This window comes from Pristiophorus japonicus, chromosome 3, assembly GCF_044704955.1.
Source record: "Pristiophorus japonicus isolate sPriJap1 chromosome 3, sPriJap1.hap1, whole genome shotgun sequence".
Classification (NCBI taxonomy): Eukaryota; Metazoa; Chordata; class Chondrichthyes; family Pristiophoridae; genus Pristiophorus; species Pristiophorus japonicus.
In genome coordinates, this window is record NC_091979.1 from 265,883,203 (window position 1) to 265,904,644 (window position 21,442).

The 21,442-nt window shown below is 42.2% G+C and overlaps 1 protein-coding gene across 2 annotated transcripts in view; it reads left to right on the forward strand.

Moving 5' to 3' along the window:
• Positions 1-20,745, forward strand: part of LOC139260266 (G protein-coupled receptor kinase 5-like) — a 274,219-nt gene extending 253,474 nt beyond the window's left edge. For both annotated transcript variants that reach the window (XM_070876656.1, XM_070876657.1), the window contains 6 exons: positions 3,483-3,572; positions 6,391-6,599; positions 11,804-11,941; positions 13,363-13,500; positions 15,502-15,633; positions 20,122-20,745. In XM_070876656.1, the coding sequence (XP_070732757.1) occupies positions 3,483-3,572; positions 6,391-6,599; positions 11,804-11,941; positions 13,363-13,500; positions 15,502-15,633; positions 20,122-20,223 (809 nt within the window). In that variant the 3' untranslated portion in view covers positions 20,224-20,745. The remainder of the gene's footprint in view (positions 1-3,482; positions 3,573-6,390; positions 6,600-11,803; positions 11,942-13,362; positions 13,501-15,501; positions 15,634-20,121) is intronic.
• Positions 20,746-21,442: the final 697 nt, after the last annotated feature.

Sequence of the window (21,442 nt, forward strand, 5' to 3'; positions counted from 1 at the left end):
TTACAGAATTTGTCCCATTACGGAATGCAATAGCCTGCATTTTGGCATGTTTCATTACACAGTTTTGCTAACCCAAATAGATTTGTGCCAATGGAAAGAGCTAAACGAAACTCCCTGGAGTGAATTTTGCTGGTCATGGGCATAATGCTGCAGGACTTCTGGAGGTGCTTGTTGTACAATATTATTCACTCCTCAACCAAGAAAAATACATGAAGGGGGAAATTCTAACAAAATGGAGAGGTGCAATAGTAACAAGTTAAAATAAACTGGTGTTCATTTGAAAAGCCATACTAGTGAAAATGTGATTGCTTGAACAATACCCATTAGTAAATGGATATCTAATGCAATCTCTTAAATCTGTGATAAATGCCCAAATTCACTTTTTGCAAACTAACTGTTGGGTGTTACTGTTTCAGTAGCTTTCTACATACAGGTACAACGTCTGAAATCCGGAATCCTTGGGACCAAATGTGTGCCGGTTTTTGGGTTTTGCCGGATTTCGGACCTTGCTGTTGACGCTCCTCGCCGCCTGCCGCTCTTCCGCTCGCCGATTCCCTCTGCTCCTCGCCCCCGCCGATTCTCACCGCTCTTCCGCTCGCCGATTCCCTCTGCTCCTCGCCCCCGCCGATTCTCACCGCTCTTCCGCTCGCCGATTCCCTCTGCTCCTCGCCTCCCGCCAATTCTCACCGCTCTTCCGCTCGCCGATTCCCTCTGCTCCTCGCCCCCGCCGATTCTCACCGCTCTTCCGCTCGCCGATTCCCTCTGCTCCTCGCCCCCGCCGATTCTCACCGCTCTTCCGCTCGCCGATTCCCTCTGCTCCTCGCCCCCGCCGATTCTCACCGCTCTTCCGCTCGCCGATTCTCACCGCTCTACTGCTCGCCGATTCCCTCTGCTCCTCGCCTCCCGCCGATTCTCACCGCTCTTCCGCTGCCGATTCCCTCTGCTCCTCACCCCCGCCGATTCTCACCGCTCTTCCGCTCGCCGATTCTCACCGCTCTTCCGTTCGCCGATTCTCACCGCTCTTCCGCCCACCGATTCTCACCGCTCTTCCGTTCGCCGATTCCCTCTGCTCCTCACCTCCCGCCGATTCTCACCGCTCTTCCGCCCACCGATTCTCACCGCTCTTCTGTTCGCCGATTCTCACCGCTCTTCCGCTCGCCGATTCCCTCTGCTCCTCGCCTCCCGCCAATTCTCACCGCTCTTCCGCTCGCCGATTCTCACCGCTCTTCCGTTCGCCGATTCCCTCTGCTCCTCGCCCCCCGCCGATTCTCACCGCTCTTCCGCCCACCGATTCTCACCGCTCTTCCGCTCACCGATTCTCACCGCTCTTCCGCTCACCGATTCTCACCGCTCTTCCGCCCACCGATTCTCACCGCTCTTCCGCCCACCGATTCTCACCGCTCTTCCGCTCACCGATTCTCACCGCTCTTCCGCCCACCGATTCTCACCGCTCTTCCGCCCACCGATTCTCACCGCTCTTCCGCCCACCGATTCTCACCGCTCTTCCGCTCACCGATTCTCACCGCTCTTCCGCCCACCGATTCTCACCGCTCTTCCGCTCACCGATTCTCACCGCTCTTCCGCCCACCGATTCTCACCGCTCTTCCGCTCACCGATTCTCACCGCTCTTTCGCTCACCGATTCTCACCGCTCTTTCGCTCACCGATTCTCACCGCTCTTCCGCTCACCGATTCTCACCGCTCTTTCGCTCACCGATTCTCACCGCTCTTTCGCTCACCGATTCTCACCGCTCTTCCGCTCACCGATTCTCACCGCTCTTTCGCTCACCGATTCTCACCGCTCTTTCGCTCACCGATTCTCACCGCTCTTCCGCTCACCGATTCTCACCGCTCTTTCGCTCACCGATTCTCACCGCTCTTCCGCTCACCGATTCTCACCGCTCTTTCGCTCACCGATTCTCACCGCTCTTTCGCTCACCGATTCTCACCGCTCTTTCGCTCACCGATTCTCACCGCTCTTTCGCTCACCGATTCTCACCGCTCTTTCGCTCACCGATTCTCACCGCTCTTTCGCTCACCGATTCTCACTGTTCTTCCGCTCACCGATTCTCGTCGCTGCCCACCACCTGCAACCCCACGGTGCTGCATTTTTTTACCTGTTTCCTCATCCCTCGCTGCCCGACGTCGTCATCTTGGCCACCTCAAAAATGTCCAGTTTTCGGACAATTCCGGATTCGGGATGTAATACCTGTATTACATTATATATAAAGGTTCTGTTTTTATTAAGTAACTCTATGTCTTTGAAAATAAATTGCTTCAACTCTGACTATAGGTAGGTGTACAGAATCTAAAGCAAATGCTAATGTTCCAGTAATAAAGTTACTCAGATGTGAGGAGTATGTGTCACTGTAATATTAACTGTAAAATACATACAATTTAAATATAAAATCAAATATTGAAGACTACAATTTTAAATAATTGAATGTTAATACTTCTACCCACCCTGTCTTCCCTTCCCCCCACCCCCCTCTCCTATTTTTATTTTACTTCTACTTATTTTCTATACATTCTAATGCTTAACAAAATACTTAATCTATCTCAAATTTGGTGAGCTTTCTTTGTCCCACTATGTATTTTGGGAGGTAGGAGTAACATTGAAAAAAGAAACCTGAATGACTGGAACCTAAATCGAAGGGTTTGTTTCTCAACCACTGGAGGCCAAGAGTTCAAACATTAAAATCATCGAATCATAGAATGGGTACAGCACAGAAGAAGGCCATTCGGCCCGTCGAGCCCGTGCCGACTCTCAGTTAGTCTCACTCCCCCGCCCTTTCCCCGTAGCGCCCTGCAATTTTATTTCCTTCAGGTACTTATTCAGCTCTCTTTTGAAAGCTGCGATTGAGTCTACCTTCACCACCCTTTCAGGCCGTGCATTCCAGAACCCAACCACTCGCTGCGTTAAGTTTTTTTTCTTGCGTCGCTTTTGATTCTTTTGACAATCACCTTAAATCTGTGTCCTCTGGTTCTCGAACCTGCTGCCAATGGGAACAATTTCTCTCCATCTACTCTGTCCAGACCTCTCATGATTTTGAATAGCTTCGAAATGGTCATGACATGAAAGGATACAATCATAAAACTACTCCCGATCTTTGAATAGCTTTTTTAAAATTATGAATCAATCTTTCATATGATTTCTTTCATGTCAAATAGAGCTACGCAGTGCACCAAGAGTTCATTTTCTCTTAAATAAAACAACAGGATCAAATCTAATTGCACATGGGAATAGTAAATAGTCCATTATGTTTTATGGTGCAGTAGGGGGCCCTCAGAAAATTGAAGTAGCTCTTAGTCTTCAAGAAAGGTTGATGATTGCCATAGTGACAAGCATGTTCATTATTCTGCATAAAAAATATTTTGGGGAATGTAAGTATATTTCTTATTTCCCTTTTGTTCTACTGTGACAATGTATTCATCAAATAAATAACCAATTTATTCGTGTTACTTTGAATTATATTTATACAGGTCACATTAGGATATCTGATCTGGGTTTAGCTGTGAAAATTCCTGAAGGAGAAACAATTCGTGGCAGGGTGGGAACAGTAGGATATATGGGTAAGGTCTAACATTACTATCGGACATTGTGATTTTACTACTTTGTCTTGGAAACGAGCCATTTATTTTCCATTTTTAAACCTGTTAACATGTGCAATTGTGACAGAGTTTTACTTGATGGTGCAGTGCACATTGACTAATCACACTTACTTTTTAAGAGGTCATAAGAAGTGGAATTGTTTTTTTTTAATGAAGACATAAAACCAAATTCATTGATATAGCCAGATGTATTCCTGACTTGATCTCGAGACAAGCACCAGCTATTCCCGAATGATTTTTTTTATCCTCCTGACATGCCAATTGAAATATCCACATGACTGTTTACTTCTGTTTGTGTATATATTACATTCGTAGTTACTGGCAGGTGTTTACAAAGATTGCTGAAAATTATTTTTCTGCTGGCTGGTTTTTATTTTTTTCGATGTATTCGAACTAGAATCTGTCCCAATCTTGATGCATTGTAAACATGTGTGTCAAAGAGTGTAGTGTTACCTGCTTCAATGCATTGATGTGAAATTCTCCACTCTTGTTTGATGATAACATTTACAAGAAAAAGTATTTTTTTTAGTTTTAAAATGCAATTTCCCCGTGTCACAAATAGTTGGAGTATATTACAACATGTATCCCATGCAGTTGGTTTATTCAGTATGTGTTTCAGTGAATGAATGCAATCCAAGGACCTGCTTCCGCGCATGGCCATGCTGAGTGTAAGTAGTGTATCTGTTGACACACTTTGATTCATTGAGATGGTGGTCCATCTCCTGATGCACTTTTTAAAAAAATTATTAATTCACAGGCTGTGGGCGTCGCTGGCAAGGCTGGCATTTATTGCCCATCCCTAATTGCCCTTGAGAAGGTGGTGGTGAGCCGCCGCCTTGAACTGCTGCAGTCCTTGTGGTGAAGGTACTGACTTTGTTGTAGTGGTTTGGCACAACTGAGTGGCTTGCTGGGCCATTTCAGAGGGCAGTTAAGAGTCAACCACGTTGCTGTGGGTCTGGAGTCACATATAGGCCAGACCAAGTAAGGACGGCAGATTTCCTTCCCTAAAGGACATGGGTTTTTCTGACAATCCGGTAGTCACAGTCACCATTACTGGTACTAGCTTTATTTTATTAACTGGATTAAATTCCTCCAGCTGCTATGGTGAGATTTGAACTCCCATCTCTGGATCATTAGTCCAGGCCCCTGGATTACTAGTCCAGTAACATAACCACTATGCTACCGTACCCAGTGCCTGAATGGACAATAGGTGTAACCTCAGCAAAACACCTTGACAGTGTCACAGCTATACCTTTTATTGAGTTTAGCTTCAGCATACAGGTATAGGAGCAGCTAAACAAGCAAATCGTTAGTCAGTCGCTTAGAAGGTTCAGCTTTTTTTGATCTGAATTGCTTTGGTTATAGTCTGAAATAATTAGAACAATGCTGTTGCAGTAAATCTTCTGTTTGTGTGCTATTGGTGGAATAATACAACTGCCTTTTAAAACCTGATTTACGACCCTGTTGCAGTGCCACAGGAAAGTCTGTGCTCTTGTAATTTGTGGAATCTTGGGCATCAATCTGTATCGTACCACTCAGAAGAATTGCTAATATTTCAATTTTGCTGCAAATTATCTGTCAAATCTAACAGTGAAAGTATTTTTGAATTATTTTCATATAATTGGAATAAAGATTATTTTCCAGGGAGGCAGAGTCTGCAGAAAGGTGCAGCTACCATTTACCTGGTCACCCAGCAGAATTGCTCTGTCAGTGTTGGGAATGTTGGCGGCTGAGTAAAGTGCACCTGCATGTTTCTTCAGACTGACTCTAATTGTTTCCTATAAAAAAATAATTTGACATTTTACAGTTTACTTTAAAGAATGCTACTCTGAATCATTCTGCTATTCATTTCCCCTGTCCTAACCTCTTGGTCGTAACCAGAGTAGTTTTTAATGATTTACAATTCTTGTTTGCATTGGAGTCTCATTAAAGTTTTTTTTTAAACTATACCTTCCACAGGAGAGCATTGGCCAGGGCACCCTGTGTGATAGTTTGGTGCGGGATGTGATCAGACTCTGATAATAATCAATGAAGAGAGCATATTTGCATTTACCGGGCAGCCTATTGCAGACTCTTAATTTGCATGTGCACCTGCCTGCTTATATTTTATCTTCAGATCCAATCTGGAGTCTGAATTTATTTAAATAAATGTTCCTAATCTTGATAGGTGTCTAACCAGCATTTATAGCACGATACTTAAAATACAGGTTAATTTAAGTTTGAAATATCATTTTAAGAGAAAGACCGATTTGACGGGTTCCATTTTGAGGTTCTAATCGTGCAAATTTTAATTGCAAAACATTTGTTATCGCTCTTGGAAATAAGTAGCATAAAAATATCAAATTCACAGTTGGCCATGTACAGTCCACAATGCCATAGGGCCAAAACTGAACAAATACAAAAAGCAGAATACTGCAGATGCCAGAAATCTGATATATAAACAGAAAATGCTGGAAATACTCAGCAGGTCAGGCAGTATCTGTGGAGAGAGAACCTTGCTTGCTACTTGAACTACTTGCTCATGTACTGGTATAATGGTCCAAAAAGATTAAATGAACTTGGTTAAAATAAAATAAAGGACAATGAATGCTTGCTTAAAAGCCTAAATATTCAATGAGGTTTCTAATTTGCATGTTTAATCTTGATTATGGGAATAAATGTGGATTTGGTTGCTATTCTGGAAGATTCACAATCATGCAAGAGTTTGATCAATCTGATATTAAAAAATTTAATTTGCTGACCTGAGTTCTGCCTTTAATTTTGATATTTCTCTTTCTAGCTCCTGAAGTCCTAAACAATCAGCGATATACATTAAGCCCTGACAATTGGGGTTTGGGGTGCTTAATCTATGAAATGATTGCTGGGCAGTCTCCATTTAGAGGACGGAAAGAGAAAGTCAAAAGGGAAGAGGTAGATAGACGAGTGTTGGAAACAGAAGAATCGTACACAGACAAGTTCTCTGAAGAGGCAAAATCTGTCTGCAAGATGGTAAGCTCTGGAAAACGATATTTAATATGTGTGTATAGCCAGCACCTGTTTTAGGACACCCAGATATTCCGTGCACACATTTATACTTTGAATTAATTACTCGTATATGAATTATAATTAGGAAAAAAAGTTTTTGTGAAAAGTCCTATAGATTATTCCTAAGGATCAAATAACATGGATCTGCTAAATCCTGACGGTTCTCAACAGACAGAGGTACCCCTCCACCACAGGGTTTCTCTCCCTCTCTTTCCCAGCACCATTTCCCTTCTCTTTTCTGCCCCGCCCACACACTTGACTGTCCACCTCCTCCTGATTTCCTTGGGTACTGTTCTGCTAAAATAAGAGTTTATTTATTGGAGAGCAACTCCTGTATATGTGTGCGTCGCATTTCCATGCTATCTCCTCCTTCACTTCTCTTCCCCATTCTTCCCCTTTTTCACTTCTGTTTTCCTCTCTCTGCCTAGTTACCACTTTTCTCCTTTACATTCTTGCTCTCTTTTTACCCCCGCCTTGTTGTTGGTGTGTTTTAGCTCCTGTTTGTTTTTGGATCATTTCTTCACCATTTTGCACATCCAACATTGTTGTGTGGGGGGTGACTACAGGCGGTAGGCCATGAGAAAGTACAGAGAGGTTGGGAGGGTGCTGGCCGTGGAAGTCTCAGGGAGATGCCCTTGGTGTCAAGGTCAGGAGACAGACTCCTGTCCATGATTGTAGGAGGGGATTGGCCACACCCTGGTTCCTGGGGGCTCCTCTGCTAAAGAAAGTCTCAGTAGCTCCTTTGAACTGTAGTCCTGGGACTAGCAACAGATAAGCATAATATAACTGTTGCCCTGTTTGCCGAAAGAAGGGAATATACAGCTAGAGGAACTGTATACTGAGTCCACAATGTTCCGAGAACTGGCAAGGTGCATCGTGCTTTTTGGGGAAGGGATCAATACGTTGGGTTCTGCAAGGGGTGGATACACAAGCAAATGAGCTTTTTTTGTCGTGTTTTTGTGATAAATGTTATTTTTAGAAATTTAGTATGTGTTGGTGAGAACTCTCATGGACACTGTATCTTGCAAAATACTTTTTTTTGCTGGAATGCGATTGGAAAGAAAATTGAAACTGGTGAGAAAAATTTTGTGTAGATTGGGGGATAACCAAATAGAAAATAACCATTTGGAAAGAAGAACATTGCAGACTTAAGCAATGGACTTCACAGAAGTCTCTTTCAGAAAAGGTGGTAAAGCTTTGAAATAGGAAATCTTGTATGCTTTTATTGTGGCATGTCATGTATACTATTTACTTACAGGAGAACCAATCATAGTCTGAAAAGAGAAGAGAAAACACGGTAGACACTTTGGCGGAACCTTTCTCATTACACCTGCTCTATATTTATTTCCATTTCCAGCATTTGCAGATCTGTGTCTATCTTTTTAATTGGAGAGCGGCATTGTTAGCCTGACCTCAGTAGTGGGTAAAATGATGGAATCAATTATTAAGGATGTCATAGCAGTGCATTTGGAAAATGGTGACATGATAGGTCCAAGTCAGCATGGATTTGTGAAAGGGAAATCATGCTTGACAAACCTTCTGGAATTTTTTGAGGATGTTTCCAGTAAAGTGGACAAGGAGAACCAGTTGATGTGGTATATTTGGACTTTCAGAAGGCTTTCGACAAGGTCCCACACAAGAGATTAATGTGCAAAGTTAAAGCACATGGGATTGGGGGTAGTGTGCTGACGTGGATTGAGAACTGGTTGTCAGGAAGCAAAGAGTAGGAGTAAATGGGTACTTTTCAGAATTGCAGGCAGTCACTAGTGGGGTGCCGCAAGGTTCTGTGCTGGGGCCCCAGCTGTTTACATTGTACATTAATGATTTAGACGAGGGGATTAAATGTAGTATCTCCAAATTTGCGGATGACACGAAGTTGGGTGGCAGTGTGAGCTGCGAGGAGGATGCTATGAGGCTGCAGAGTGACTTGGATAGGTTAGGTGAGTGGGCAAATGCATGGCAGATGAAGTATAATGTGGATAAATGTGAGGTTATCCACTTTGGTGGTAAAAACAGAGAGACAGACTATTATCTGTATGGTGACAGATTAGGAAAAGGGGAGGTGCAACGAGACCTGGGTGTCATGGTACATCAGTCATTGAAGGTTGGCATGCAGGTACAGCAGGCGGTTAAGAAAGCAAATGGCATGTTGGCCTTCATAGCGAGGGGATTTGAGTACAGGGGCAGGGAGGTGTTGCTACAGTTGTACAGGGCCTTGGTGAGGCCACACCTGGAGTATTGTGTACAATTTTGGTCTCCTAACTTGAGGAAGGACATTCTTGCTATTGAGGGAGTGCAGCGAAGATTCACCAGACTGATTCCCGGGATGATGGGACTGACCTATCAAGAAAGACTGGATCAACTGGGCTTGTATTCACTGGAGTTCAGAAGAATGAGAGGGGACCTCATAGAAACGTTTAAAATTCTGACGGGTTTAGACAGGTTAGATGCAGGAAGAATGTTCCCAATGTTGGGGAAGTCCAGAACCAGGGGTCACAGTCTAAGGATAAGGGGTAAGCCATTTAGGACCGAGATGAGGAGAAACTTCTTCACCCAGAGAGTGGTGAACCTGTGGAATTCTCTACCACAGAAAGTAGTTGAGGCCAATTCACTAAATATATTCAAAAGGAAGTTAGATGAAGTCGTTACTACTCGGGGGATCAAGGGGTATGGCGAGAAAGCATGAAGGGGGTACTGAAGTTGCATGTTCAGCCATGAACTCATTGAATGGTGGTGCAGGCTAGAAGGGCTGAATGGCCTGCTCCTGCACCTATTTTCTATGTTTCTATGTTTCTCTGTTAATTTACTGTAGGTTCTTCATGGGATGACACAGTAGTATACCTAGCAGCAAATGTGACCTGGGATAGTAGGGGAGGGTATAAAACAAAAGGTATCGCTACAACACAAAGGAATGATTCTCTATTTAAAAAAAAATGTAATCCTCCTACTTATTTTCTATCACATCTCAATGATATTGCCAGTCTCGGGCGAATTTATTGACATGCAGGAACTGAGTGAATACGCAAAGTTTGCTGCTGTAGAAACAATCCAGGAGTAATGATTTTTAAGGTGAAGAACAGTGTTTAAATAAGCAGAGGGATTTAAAGCAATTGCTTATGTAGTCAATGGGGTCATCGGGACCGTGCATTTAATCTAAGTAACAATGGCCCAGAAATTGCGGTTGGAGGCTTTCTGCATGCCTCCGACCTAAATCTTTTTAATGAAAGTACCTGGTGGTCCCAGAGGAACGTAGACCTCTGGTCCGAGGCCTCCATTCACAGCCCAGCGTTTGGGCTAACACATCCCAGGAACATAACCTGGGATCACATCGGCCTGGACCACCAATGAACATGGAGTAGTCGCATTGATAATAATGGTGCGTTCCATTTGTACGAGCTCCTATTACTATCAGTGAGAAAACCCGCAAAAATGCAGAAACACAATATGTAAATAAAGAAAACCTCACATATTTAAAATGAATTGAAATTGAATTTAATTAAATGTTTTAGACCAAAAAAATGTTTTAACATTTTTTAATGTTTTAATAGGGGTAAAAAAATAAACTTACCTTAATGGACAGAGTTTTTTTTATTTAAAAATTAGTGATAACATTAAATTTTTCTCTCTCTCAAAATTCTTACGCTGGTAAAAGCAGGCTATCCGCCTCTCTATCCTCCTTCAAGACGCTCCTTAAAACCGACCTCTTTGACCAAGCTTTTGGTCACCTGCGCTAATTTACACTTATGTGGTTCGGTGTCAGTTTTTTGTGTGTGTCTTATAACACTCCTGTGAAGCACCTTGGGACGTTTTACTGCGTTAAAGGCACTATATTTATATAGCGTTGGAGGAAGATTCAATCGTGGCTTTCAAAAGGGAGTTGGATAAGTATCTGAAGGAAAAGACATTGGAGGGCTACGGGGAAAGGGCAGGGGGTGTGGGACTGGCTGAAGCGCTCTTGCAGAGAGCCGGCACGGGCCCAATGGTCTCCCGTGCTGTAACCGTTCTATGATTCTATTATAGACGTCTGTCAGAGACGTGGACCATGTACAGTCAACACCTCAAATCGCTGGAGAAATACCACCAACGTAAGAGTTTGAAGGACATTCGCTGGGCAGGAGTTGGGCAAATAGAGCGCATGAATGTCCTTCTCCCGGGGATGCGTGCGATCTGTCAAAAGGAATGTTGAGACAGTTCGCAAATGCCGGTTCCCGGCGCACGCACATCATACGCTGAGAACTAGCACTTGCGAGGCCTCTTCGGGCGCATGTGCACATCATGCACACCCAGAGAGACCGCAATTCACGGCACATTATTACATGAGTGGAGATTAAAGCATGGCAGCATCAGTTATTCATTCTGTTTCTTCAGTGTTGACTGGAGCACAATTTAAATTAAACAAACTAAATCTTGTGGTAGAAACTCTAGGATTAAAGTGATGTCATCAAAATGTGTTGTTTTTTTTTACCAGTTGCCCATGTGCCCTCTTTCTTCCATCAATAAAATAGAAAAAACACACTGTGTAACTTAGCTGGCATATCTGGCAAAGACAAAGGTTAATGGAAAAAGTAGGAGGAATAATTGTTCCATTTATAAATATTACATAATTAGAATTCCATAGATACCAAATAAAGAAAGGACTTGCATATACATAGCACCCATCATGTACTCAGGACATCCCAAAGTGCCAATGCACTTGTGATAGGTAGCCACTGCTATGTAGACAAAATGAACCAACAATGCGATACAAAAGCAAAATACTGCAGGTGTGGGTGCTGGAAATCTGAAATAAAATCAGAAAATGCTGGAAATACTCAGCAGGTCAGGCAGCATCTGTGAAGAGGGAAACCGAGTTAGCGTTTCAGGTCTGTGGCCCTTCATCAGAACTGGAAACAGTTAGCGACGTAACAGGTGCAGAGGCAGGGAAAGTGGTGGGGAGGAAAGAACAAAAGGGAAGGTCTGTGATCTAATAATGAGATGTTTCACACAAATGTATCCAAGTCTGGAAATGAGCCCTGATTTTGCCTTTTTCGGGTAAGTTCTGAGTGTGACTATAAATGATGCACACCTTTGCGAATGTCAGTCTTGCTTTTTCTTCTGTTTGAAAAATTGAAGACTAAAGATCTACCAACACTCTGACCATTTACTATCCCTGAATGTTTTCTCAATAGTTGCTCACCAAAGACCCCAAACAAAGATTGGGCTGTGCAGGGGAAGGTGCTTCTGATGTGAAGAAAACCCCTTTCTTCAGAAATATCAATTTCAAACGATTAGAAGCAGGCATAATGGATCCTCCATTTGTACCTGATGTGAGTAATGAGACAATATGAGAAGGAATAGTTGCAGATATATTGAAAGCGTTATTTATTGCTGTAATTACAATGATTATAAAGTGATGTGTTCTTTACACAAAAATAAATAACCCAATCATTAATTTTGCCTGCACGGTATTTATGGATCTCAAAGGAAGAATCAGTAAGAAAGAAAAATATTTATTTTAAAAATCAATGACATATCTTATCACATTGTGCTATAACTGCTTAAAAAACATGAAAGGACTAAGATGACAGCTGTGAAGAATGTTGATGCCTGTTATCTTTTAACAGGCACAATATTCAGAAATCCTATTACAACACGATATTCATTAGTTTTTAACATTCCCCATGGATCATTTTTTAATACAGCTGCCCCAATTTTCAGCGTGTTCATGGGCTCAGTGCCATCCCATTATCAGTAATGCAAACAGAACCTCATAAAATCTCAAATTATTCTAACCAAGGACATTGTTGTAATTTCCACTGATGTAATGGTTCAGTTGCTAATGTAATTTGCTATATATAAAAGTTTTCTTGTACTTATATAAAAAAAAATCTATTAGGAGCCATTTGCAGTTGCTTCAGGGAATTGTGTTATGGCCATTCTGAAAGGGAAGTGATTAAATATTTATATTCATACATCATTCATAATTTGTTGGCTTGGTTGCACAGTACAATGAAATGTTGTTCTTAAATCCTGCCTCCATCTCTGGAAGCCAGGCTTGAATCCTGTCAAGGAGGAAAATACACCCATTCAGCTTTTAACTAATTTGAATCAAGTTTCCAGTGCATGTTCAGCACAGACTTTAACTGAGTAACTAATTCTCACTTTGAGAGGTCACGTGGTAGAATTCATAAGGATGGAAATGCTTGATTGGCAAAGTATGTCGTTCTAGACGATAAATGCACTGCAGGGCATCAGAGTGTTGCAGCCAAGGTGAGGTTCTGCCTCACCTTCCCTGGAAATATATAGTTCCTATTTCAGCATTGATAGCTCCAACTTGATGAACATTTATAATTATAAAAGAGCGAGGGATGGGGGGGGAGGGAACTCTACTGTGTTGTCTCTATTTGTAAGCACACTACGGTTTGACATTCATTGTGCATTTTGTAGCACTGCTAGCAGATGGGAACACCATCACCTCCAAGTCCCCCTCCAAGTTACACACCAGCCTGACTTGGAAATATATCGCCGTTCCTTCATCGCCGCTGGGTCAAAATCCTGGGACTCCCTCCCTAACAGCACTGTGGGAGTACCTTCACCCCGCGGACTGCAGTGGTTCAAGAAGGCGGCTCACCACCACCTTCTGTGGGCAATTAGGGAAGGACAATAAATGCTAGCCTTGCCAGCGACGCCCACATCCCATGAAATTTTTTTTTTTAAGTTCTCATCTTAACTGTTGTTCCTCTCACAGCCACGAGCAGTTTACTGCAAAGATGTGCTGGATATTGAACAGTTCTCCACTGTGAAAGGGGTGAACCTGGATCAGACAGACGACGATTTCTATTCAAAGTTTTCTACCGGTTGTGTTTCTATTCCCTGGCAGAATGAGGTGAGCAGAAGACGGTTTCCTTTTGAGTTTGGCTGCATTGAAAGGAAGATTGTATCCCTCGTATTAGCTTGTTGTTTCAACTGATAATACGTCAGTTTTTCTTTCTGCATTTTGGTTATCCACAGGGATAGTTTTATGAAAATATATATAAAACGTGTAATGTTCTATTGAGGCTAGTAATAAAACCATGAAATCTACTGTACTATGCTGCAAGAGCCAGTTTATAAAGGAGAATTCCACAGTTGAAATTGGAAATCATCACATTACAGATTAATCAAGAACAAGTGCCATCTGTGTCTAAACTCTCAATCTTGGTTTTAGTGCATTCACACACACACCCAGTTACATTAGTGGCTGTAGTCCAAGGATGCAAGCCACATACTACATTCTATTTTCCTTAACCTCCCCTTCTATTACTATTGCCATTTGATGTTTCAGTGTCAGAAGTGAGGCAGTATTAATGGAGTTTCACCAGCATTTCTTTTACAGGGGATATCTCCCCTCAAATAATAGCGATATGGCAGTCCAGCGTTCTTTTAAGAAGTATAACCATGCCACAGTTTATTGAAAAAGTTTCTCAAATAAATGTGCAGACTCCTGATCTCCTCCCCACACCACCACCCTCTCTCATCTCTTTCCCCAAACGCCCACCTCCCCCATTCTACCACCCTCTCTCATCTCTTTCCCCAAACGCCCACCTCCCCCATTCTACCACCCTCTCTCATCTCTTTCCCCAAACGCCCACCTCCCCCATTCCATCACCCTCTCTCATCCCTTTCCCCAAACGCCCACCTTCCCCATTCCATCACCCTCTCTCATCCCTTTCCCCAAACGCCCACCTTCCCCATTCCATCACCCTCTCTCATCCCTTTCCCCAAACGCCCACCTTCCCCATTCCATCACCCTCTCTCATCCCTTTCCCCAAACGCTCACCTCCCCCTTCCATCACCAACCAGGCTACCCACAGCGTGAGATCTGTTTTCCCTGATTATTTAATGTTCTCCAGGAAATGGTCCCTTTAAGCTTCCTGCACTATGTGATGCGATTTCCTCCCCAGCACACAGCCTTAGTGTGCCAACACAAAAGCGCACAGTAAACATGTTTCAATAAGGTATTAATATTAATTTGGTGCAAAAGTGCACATTGGAGCGTGTCCTCTCGAGTCAGGATTTGAACCTAATGTAAACTGGTGGCTGTGAAGCTGAGAAATGAGATGAGCTTAGGCAGTTTCAAGCCATTGACCTTTTAACCTGTGCCCACTGCACCAAATTGCCTACAATTGGCAATAAATTAGGTGTTTTATTCGAAGAGGTCTTTGTATTCTCCCTTGTATTGCACAGCTTGGTATGGTGTCATGCCATTTTCTTAGAATTGTTCCCAAACACCATCACAGGAGGGCTTCTAATTGAGACCACCTCCAGGTTGTTTCAAACAACAAGCGTTTACGGCGCAAAGGGTTTAAGTCCGTATATAATTAGCATATTCTAGACGGTGTTCATCTTTGTTCGTTGGAAATGACACGCAGAAATATGGAGTCCTGCATAAATAATCCTCGAGGCCTAAAAGCGACTAAAGAGAAATCCAGAATATTCATTTCCATAGCTCCACAATTCATGGCCAGCTTGCTGCTGTCCACAGGCAGTAACCTCCTTTTCCATGTCATGTCACGTCAACACAGACAGTAGTGGACATAATTGATTTTTTGTTTTGTCTGTACTTGGTTTGAGATACTAAGCTCGATCATGGAGTTGAGTCTTTCACAAAACGTGTGCTGTGCAGTCGTATGTGCCCAGCAAGCAAACAGCAGCCAGCTTCACGACTGATTTGTTGGAAAAAGTAATAATTGGAATGTAGTGGGTGGGAGCTTTTTTTTAAAAAAAAAGCGTCATTTACGTGAACTGCTCAAGAACTGTTCGATCATTTTCATAAGAGGAAATCGAAAGATTAGTTTTTGGCTTTCATAGTGCAGTCAGTAATATTTCTCTCTTGTGATTACTGCAGATGATAGAAACTGAATGCTTTAAGGAACTGAATGTATTTGGTCCAAATGGAAGCTTATCTCAAGACCTTGACCGGAGCTACATCCCCGAACCACCCAAAAGAAGTCTACTTCAAAGGCTTTTCCGGCGGCAGGTGAGACTGAGCTCTACGATGGTACGAAGGGGGTGACATTGGGTATCGCTCCATCTGGGGCATTAACTTTGAAAAGTTTGAAAAATTAGCACCAGGCGCTAATCATTTCAAACTTTAAAAAAATTTGTCATTTGCGCTCCAAAGAAGGAAGTAGAGCACTAAATCAGGCGCTCCACTTCCTTCCTGGAGCGCAATGGGCAGCAGGCGGGGCGGAGAGCTGAGCAGCGCTGAACACTGGGCCGTGCAGTGCTGCCACGTTGAAAGGCTCCTTCTCTCCCTTAAAGGGAAGGGCCATCTCTGCAAGCTCTGTAAAGGAAAGGAGACCTACCTTCTCCACAGCCGCGATCCCGCCGGACCAGCCCAGCACTCGAGCCGAGCCTGTAAACACTGCCCGCAAAGCAGCGGCCCCCCCGTGCTCGTCTCCTGCAGCTGTCGGTGTTTCCGCCTGGCGATGCTGCAGGGGCCGGGGCACAATTTTGGGTCTGGGGCGATGCGCACGGCGATGACGTGACGATCTCTGGGCGAAGGAGATCAGGGCGCAATACCATACCACCGCCGCTAAACTCCCGCCCAATATGGCAGGAGGCACAAAGGAACCCAATTTTGCCACCTATTCTACAGTGTATAGATGTCTGTCTTGCATTGACTGCCAGAATTTTGCTGTTGGTGACTTATTGTAGCCCTGAATAATTAACATTCATTAAGATCACTAACTATGATTCTGCTGATCTGTCCCTTCAACTTTATCTGGAAGCTGATGGCTGATAATTGGTTCAGTTATAGGACAATGCCTCATATCTAAGTAAATAAAAGAGGGCAGAAACCACACTTTAACTCTTGGTGCCTGTGAGTGCCATCTTGTGGTACCTACTCTAAATGTATTATACCCGCACTACTCTAAATGTACTAATATACCTCTATAATTCGAGCATACGTCGGTGGGCATCATCACTGCTTGTTCCATGCAGAATTTCTTTTTAAGTAATGTTTATTTTGCATTTTTTTGTATAACTTTTACTCTTGCGCATTATTTCTGGCTTCCTCTTCAGCAGGGAAACCACAAAAAAATGAGCAAAGAATTTTTCTTGCAGTCACACACGCTCACAATGTGCACATTTACAATTACATTTTTACCGTATTCAAATACACAGATTGAGAATGTTCCTGCAAGCACACCATGACTGATTACTGTAAGTTTACTTTCCTATGTAAATTTGCATGAGGCAAAGAAATTTATTGCAAAACAAGTATAATGACGTATTTGCCTGCAATAAACTCTGGGCTGTAAGCAAATGTTGTGTACAGATCAGGCTGGGATGTGCACATCTTATCTTTGTGGAGTTGGATTGCAGCTTCGAAATGCTGTTGCAATCTCACAGTTGGTTCTTTGGCTCTTATTCAGAGCAGAGACGAGAAGCATTTCACAATTCCGAAATCGAAGAAAGCTTCTACGCCTGCTTGCCTTCCATTCACACCAACATTGGCCTTTGAGTGTACTATAGCAATATGAATTGCCCAACCGAGGCAAATTTACTTTACACATTGGACACAAGTAATTTGTGTGTGCGTATATATATTATATATAGTACAGTTTGCCACATGGAGCTTTGAGCTATACATTGGTACTTGCAGAGTAATAAATTGGTACATTGGGTACAACAAAATTAGCATTCATATCGCACCTTTAATGTAAAAAAACATCACAAGTCGTTTCACAGAAGTGTAAGGAAAATGGCCACTGAGCTAAAGAAGGAGAGGATATGAGGGTTGACAAAAAGTTTTTTTTTAAAAAAGTGGGTCTTGAAGAAGAGGGAGGTGGAGGGGTTTAGGGAGGGTATTGTAAGCAGATGAAGACAAAGTTGGGGCAAAGGAATGGTACGATACACAAGAGGCTGTAGCCAGAGAAATGAAGAATATGGGTGAGATTGTATGACTGGAGGAGGTTAGAGGGAGAGAAGGGCAAGGCTACGGACCGTTTTAAATACAAGGATGGGAACTTTTAAATTTAAATACACTGGGAGCCAATATATGTTAGTGAGGGCTGATGTGATCAACAATCGTAACGTGGCGAGAAGGGATACAGGCAGCAGAGTTTTGGATGAGTTGAGGTTTATGGAGGGAAATCTAATATATAACGTTTTTAAAAACGAATCAACCAACATATCACTTGCACCATATACCTTTCTTTTAAACATTACAATTGACAGAATCTTTGAAATAATGTGTGAAAAGTTATTTCTTTATCAGGTTTCATGATTATTAGGGCACATTTCTAACATGGTGTGGATTGACACCATTCTGTTTTCTAATGAGTTCACATTGGAAACTCTCTGCTGTGTCTTCAGTTCTGATGTGCTGCCAGGACAGCACGTGAACAAATCTTATTTTAATCTATATTGAAAAACAAATTCTACACCAATAAGAGATTTCAAAAAGCACACATTTGGTGCTGCAGGATATTATGGAGATATTATGGAGCACTTGTGCATGAAACGCAAAAGGATAGTATGCAGGTACAGCAAGTGATCAGGAAAGCCAATGGTACCTTGGCCTTTATTGCAAAGGGGATGGAGTATAAAAGCATGCAAGTCTTGCTATAGCTATATAAGATATTGGTGACGCCACACCTGGAATACTGCGTGCAGTTTTGGTTTCCATATTTACGAAAAGATATACTTGCTTTGGAGGCAATTCGGAGAAGGTTCACTAGATTGATTCCGGGGATGAGGGGGTTGACTTATGAGGTTAGGCCTCTACTCATTGGAATTCAAAAGAATGAGAGGTGATCTTATCTAAACGTATAAGATTATGAAGGGGCTTGACAAGGTGGATGCAGAGAGGATGTTTCCACTGATAGGGGAGACTAGAACTAGAGGGCACGATCTTAGAATAAGGGGCCGCCCATTTAAAACAGAGATGAGGAGAAATTTATTCTCTGAGGGTTGTAAATCTGTGGAATTCGCTGCCTCAGAGAGCTGTGGAAGCTGGGACATTGAATAAATTTAAGACAGAAATAGACAGTTTCTTAAATGATTAGGGGTTATGGGGAGCGGGCGGGGAAATGGAGCTGAGTCCATGATCAGATCAGATCAGACTGAATGGTGGAGCAGGCTCGAGGAGTCGTATGGCCTACTCCTGTTCCTATTTCTTATGTTCTTATGTAACATGGGTTCTCATCTGCGATTTTTCCTATATGCCGATCTCCCAATTTTTTCCGTGCCCTCGGGGGAATTGAACTGAGGTCTGACACTTCCCCAAAGTTAAGGAGAGGAAATGAAAGCTTTGCGTGCTTCATGGAGATTGATTACAGAGTGGTAATGTCCTGGTATGAGAACAGACTGCCTGATCCACAAGGGGTTCCACTTTTTGCTAAGTCTGAACTGAATGAGGGCAGAATCAAGAAATGAGATAAAAGATTCAGTTTTGATTAATCTTTTGTTGATGATGAAACTTTATGGAAAAGCTTGTCACAAGCATAAGGGATAAAATCAGTTTCTCTTTTGAAAAATAGAATTTTGGTGTCTGGTTTACATTTTGGAAACTCTTCAGATGGCCTGCTCAAAACCTTGCCTGTCTGAACCGGTGACAACCCCACTGCCCACACTCTTGACCAAGGAATACTGCAAGGCCAAGGGAAACCTAGAGGGAAGAAAACAGAATTTTAAAAAATAGCAACAAATTAAGGCAATACGTAACGTAAAAAGAGACTTGTCTAGCAGCATCTTGAAATACAGATTTATCATCTGGCATCATCATAAAATCAAAAATATATTCTCTAAAAGTTATTTTGACCTTTAAAATTTTTTAAATCATGTTTTCGGACCACAATTTGAATTGAGCGAAGTTTCTGCTGTTTTATTTCACTGTAAATGTTACAATTTAAAAAAATGCAATCTAGTGCTGCCTGTCATTCAAACTTGCCCATACCGCGATTTAAGGTGCGCCATAAGGTGGAGAAGTGAGGAGAAGCTAATGTCTGGCGTGGTGATCATAAAAAGTAGTCCTTGAGCATTGTGCGTCCCGGATGATGGTCCTTCCCAGCTGAAGCAGGATGTATGATACCGCCTGGTAACCTTGTGGCAGTTACTTTATGATTAGTACTGTTAAAATATCTGAGAGGTGTGGAAGGACTTAGGTGGTCATGTTTGCTTTGAGGGAATAACTGAAATCAAATATCGTTTCTTGAAGGTAAGTGTATTTGCCTTTAACTGAACGGAATCGGTTGCCTATTGTCCCAGCTTCAAGCTAGATTCACAAAGGTATATGTTTGTAATGAGTGGCAATGTGGAGATCCATGACATAAATTTATTTTGCCATAATGAGAGCGGTTAAGTTTTCCATTTTAGGTACCCAAACTTTGCCATGCTTCTCCAAGACAGCAATTTACTGTTAAAATTATTCAATTGTTTTATGAAAGCAAAATTCCATTTGTCTTCTACTGTGAGTGCATTTACATGGCAAGGTCATGTACTGTGATCTCTCTTGCAGAATCATCATAGTCATTCAAACAGCACTACAAATGTGAAGGCCCATTCCAATCATCATGTGAATTGCCATCAAGCTAATTCAAACTCTGGAGGAAACAGCTAGTTCGTGTGGCGATTCTTTGTATTCTTCAGCTTTTCCCATTTTCTGGAACTATTTAGCGGGAAAGCACCAGTTCCTGGTAGGGTATCCATTCCACACGACAGAGCCACTCCATTTCCTTTGGTCTAGCTGCCTCACTTCCTCTCAGGTCTGTCTTGGAGGTTGGGATCACGACGTTTGAAACAAGATGGTGTCTCCTTAGAATATTGCAATAGCAAATCAATGAAAATGGCTACTTGCACGTATTTAAATATAGCATTATACTAGAACTGTATTTTGTCTTTATTAAAAAAAAAGGAGGTTTTGTAAATTTCTCTATAACTGTCTCGGTTTACATTTTGTACATTTGTATTTAAAGTAAGTCAGAATCAGGATGTATATTTTCTGCCCAGCAGCTGTAAAGCCATGTGCTGATTCCACAATGAACATCTTACGTATTTTTATGAATTATGATTTAAGACTTCCTCAGCATTTAACAGTGAAAGAGAACTTTTAAAATCTGCAATAGAACATTTTTTTCATATTCTTTTGCCATATCTGCGGTCATTTTATATTTTTGTAGTTTGTCAGAGCTTGAAATGTTATTAAATATCCCTCTTTCATTTGTATTGCTTTTTCATTTTATTTTTATTTAACAAGTGCATCTTTCCTATCATTTCTCTAAGTGACATTTTAGTCAGAGTGAATGTATTTTAGATTTTCTTAGCAGATATAATTATTCTTTATCAACATCAATATGGTTTTCAATGTGAAAATGCAAATTTGAGAGGGGAAAAAAAAATCATATAATTTACTTTACGATTGAAACTAAATCTGGTTGAACTCTTACACCACTTAAAACAAGTCATTCACTTTGGGAGAGTTGGAATAAACATCATATGGTACGAGTTAAGTGCTGTGATCTATATGAAACCTGTTTCAGAGCATTAAATGCAAGTAGGAAAGTGTGGCAGCTAGTGCACTGGAGTATTAGCATAATGAGTCATGTTGTAGAAGCACACAGATAATTGGCCATGATTCCCTATTTGGTGTAGGTTCCCAGTCTTAGCCATGCTTGCCAGGTGGGGAGTATGGGGTTGGAGGTTCTGAGAGGAGGTAAGGCTCTTCCCTTTTGAGGAGGGAAGATGAAAGGGTCAATCATTCTCAGTGGTTCCCATACATCTACTGAAGACTGGCATTGGCAGAGGCATGGGCTGAGTTGTTAGGTTGCTCTCTTGGATGA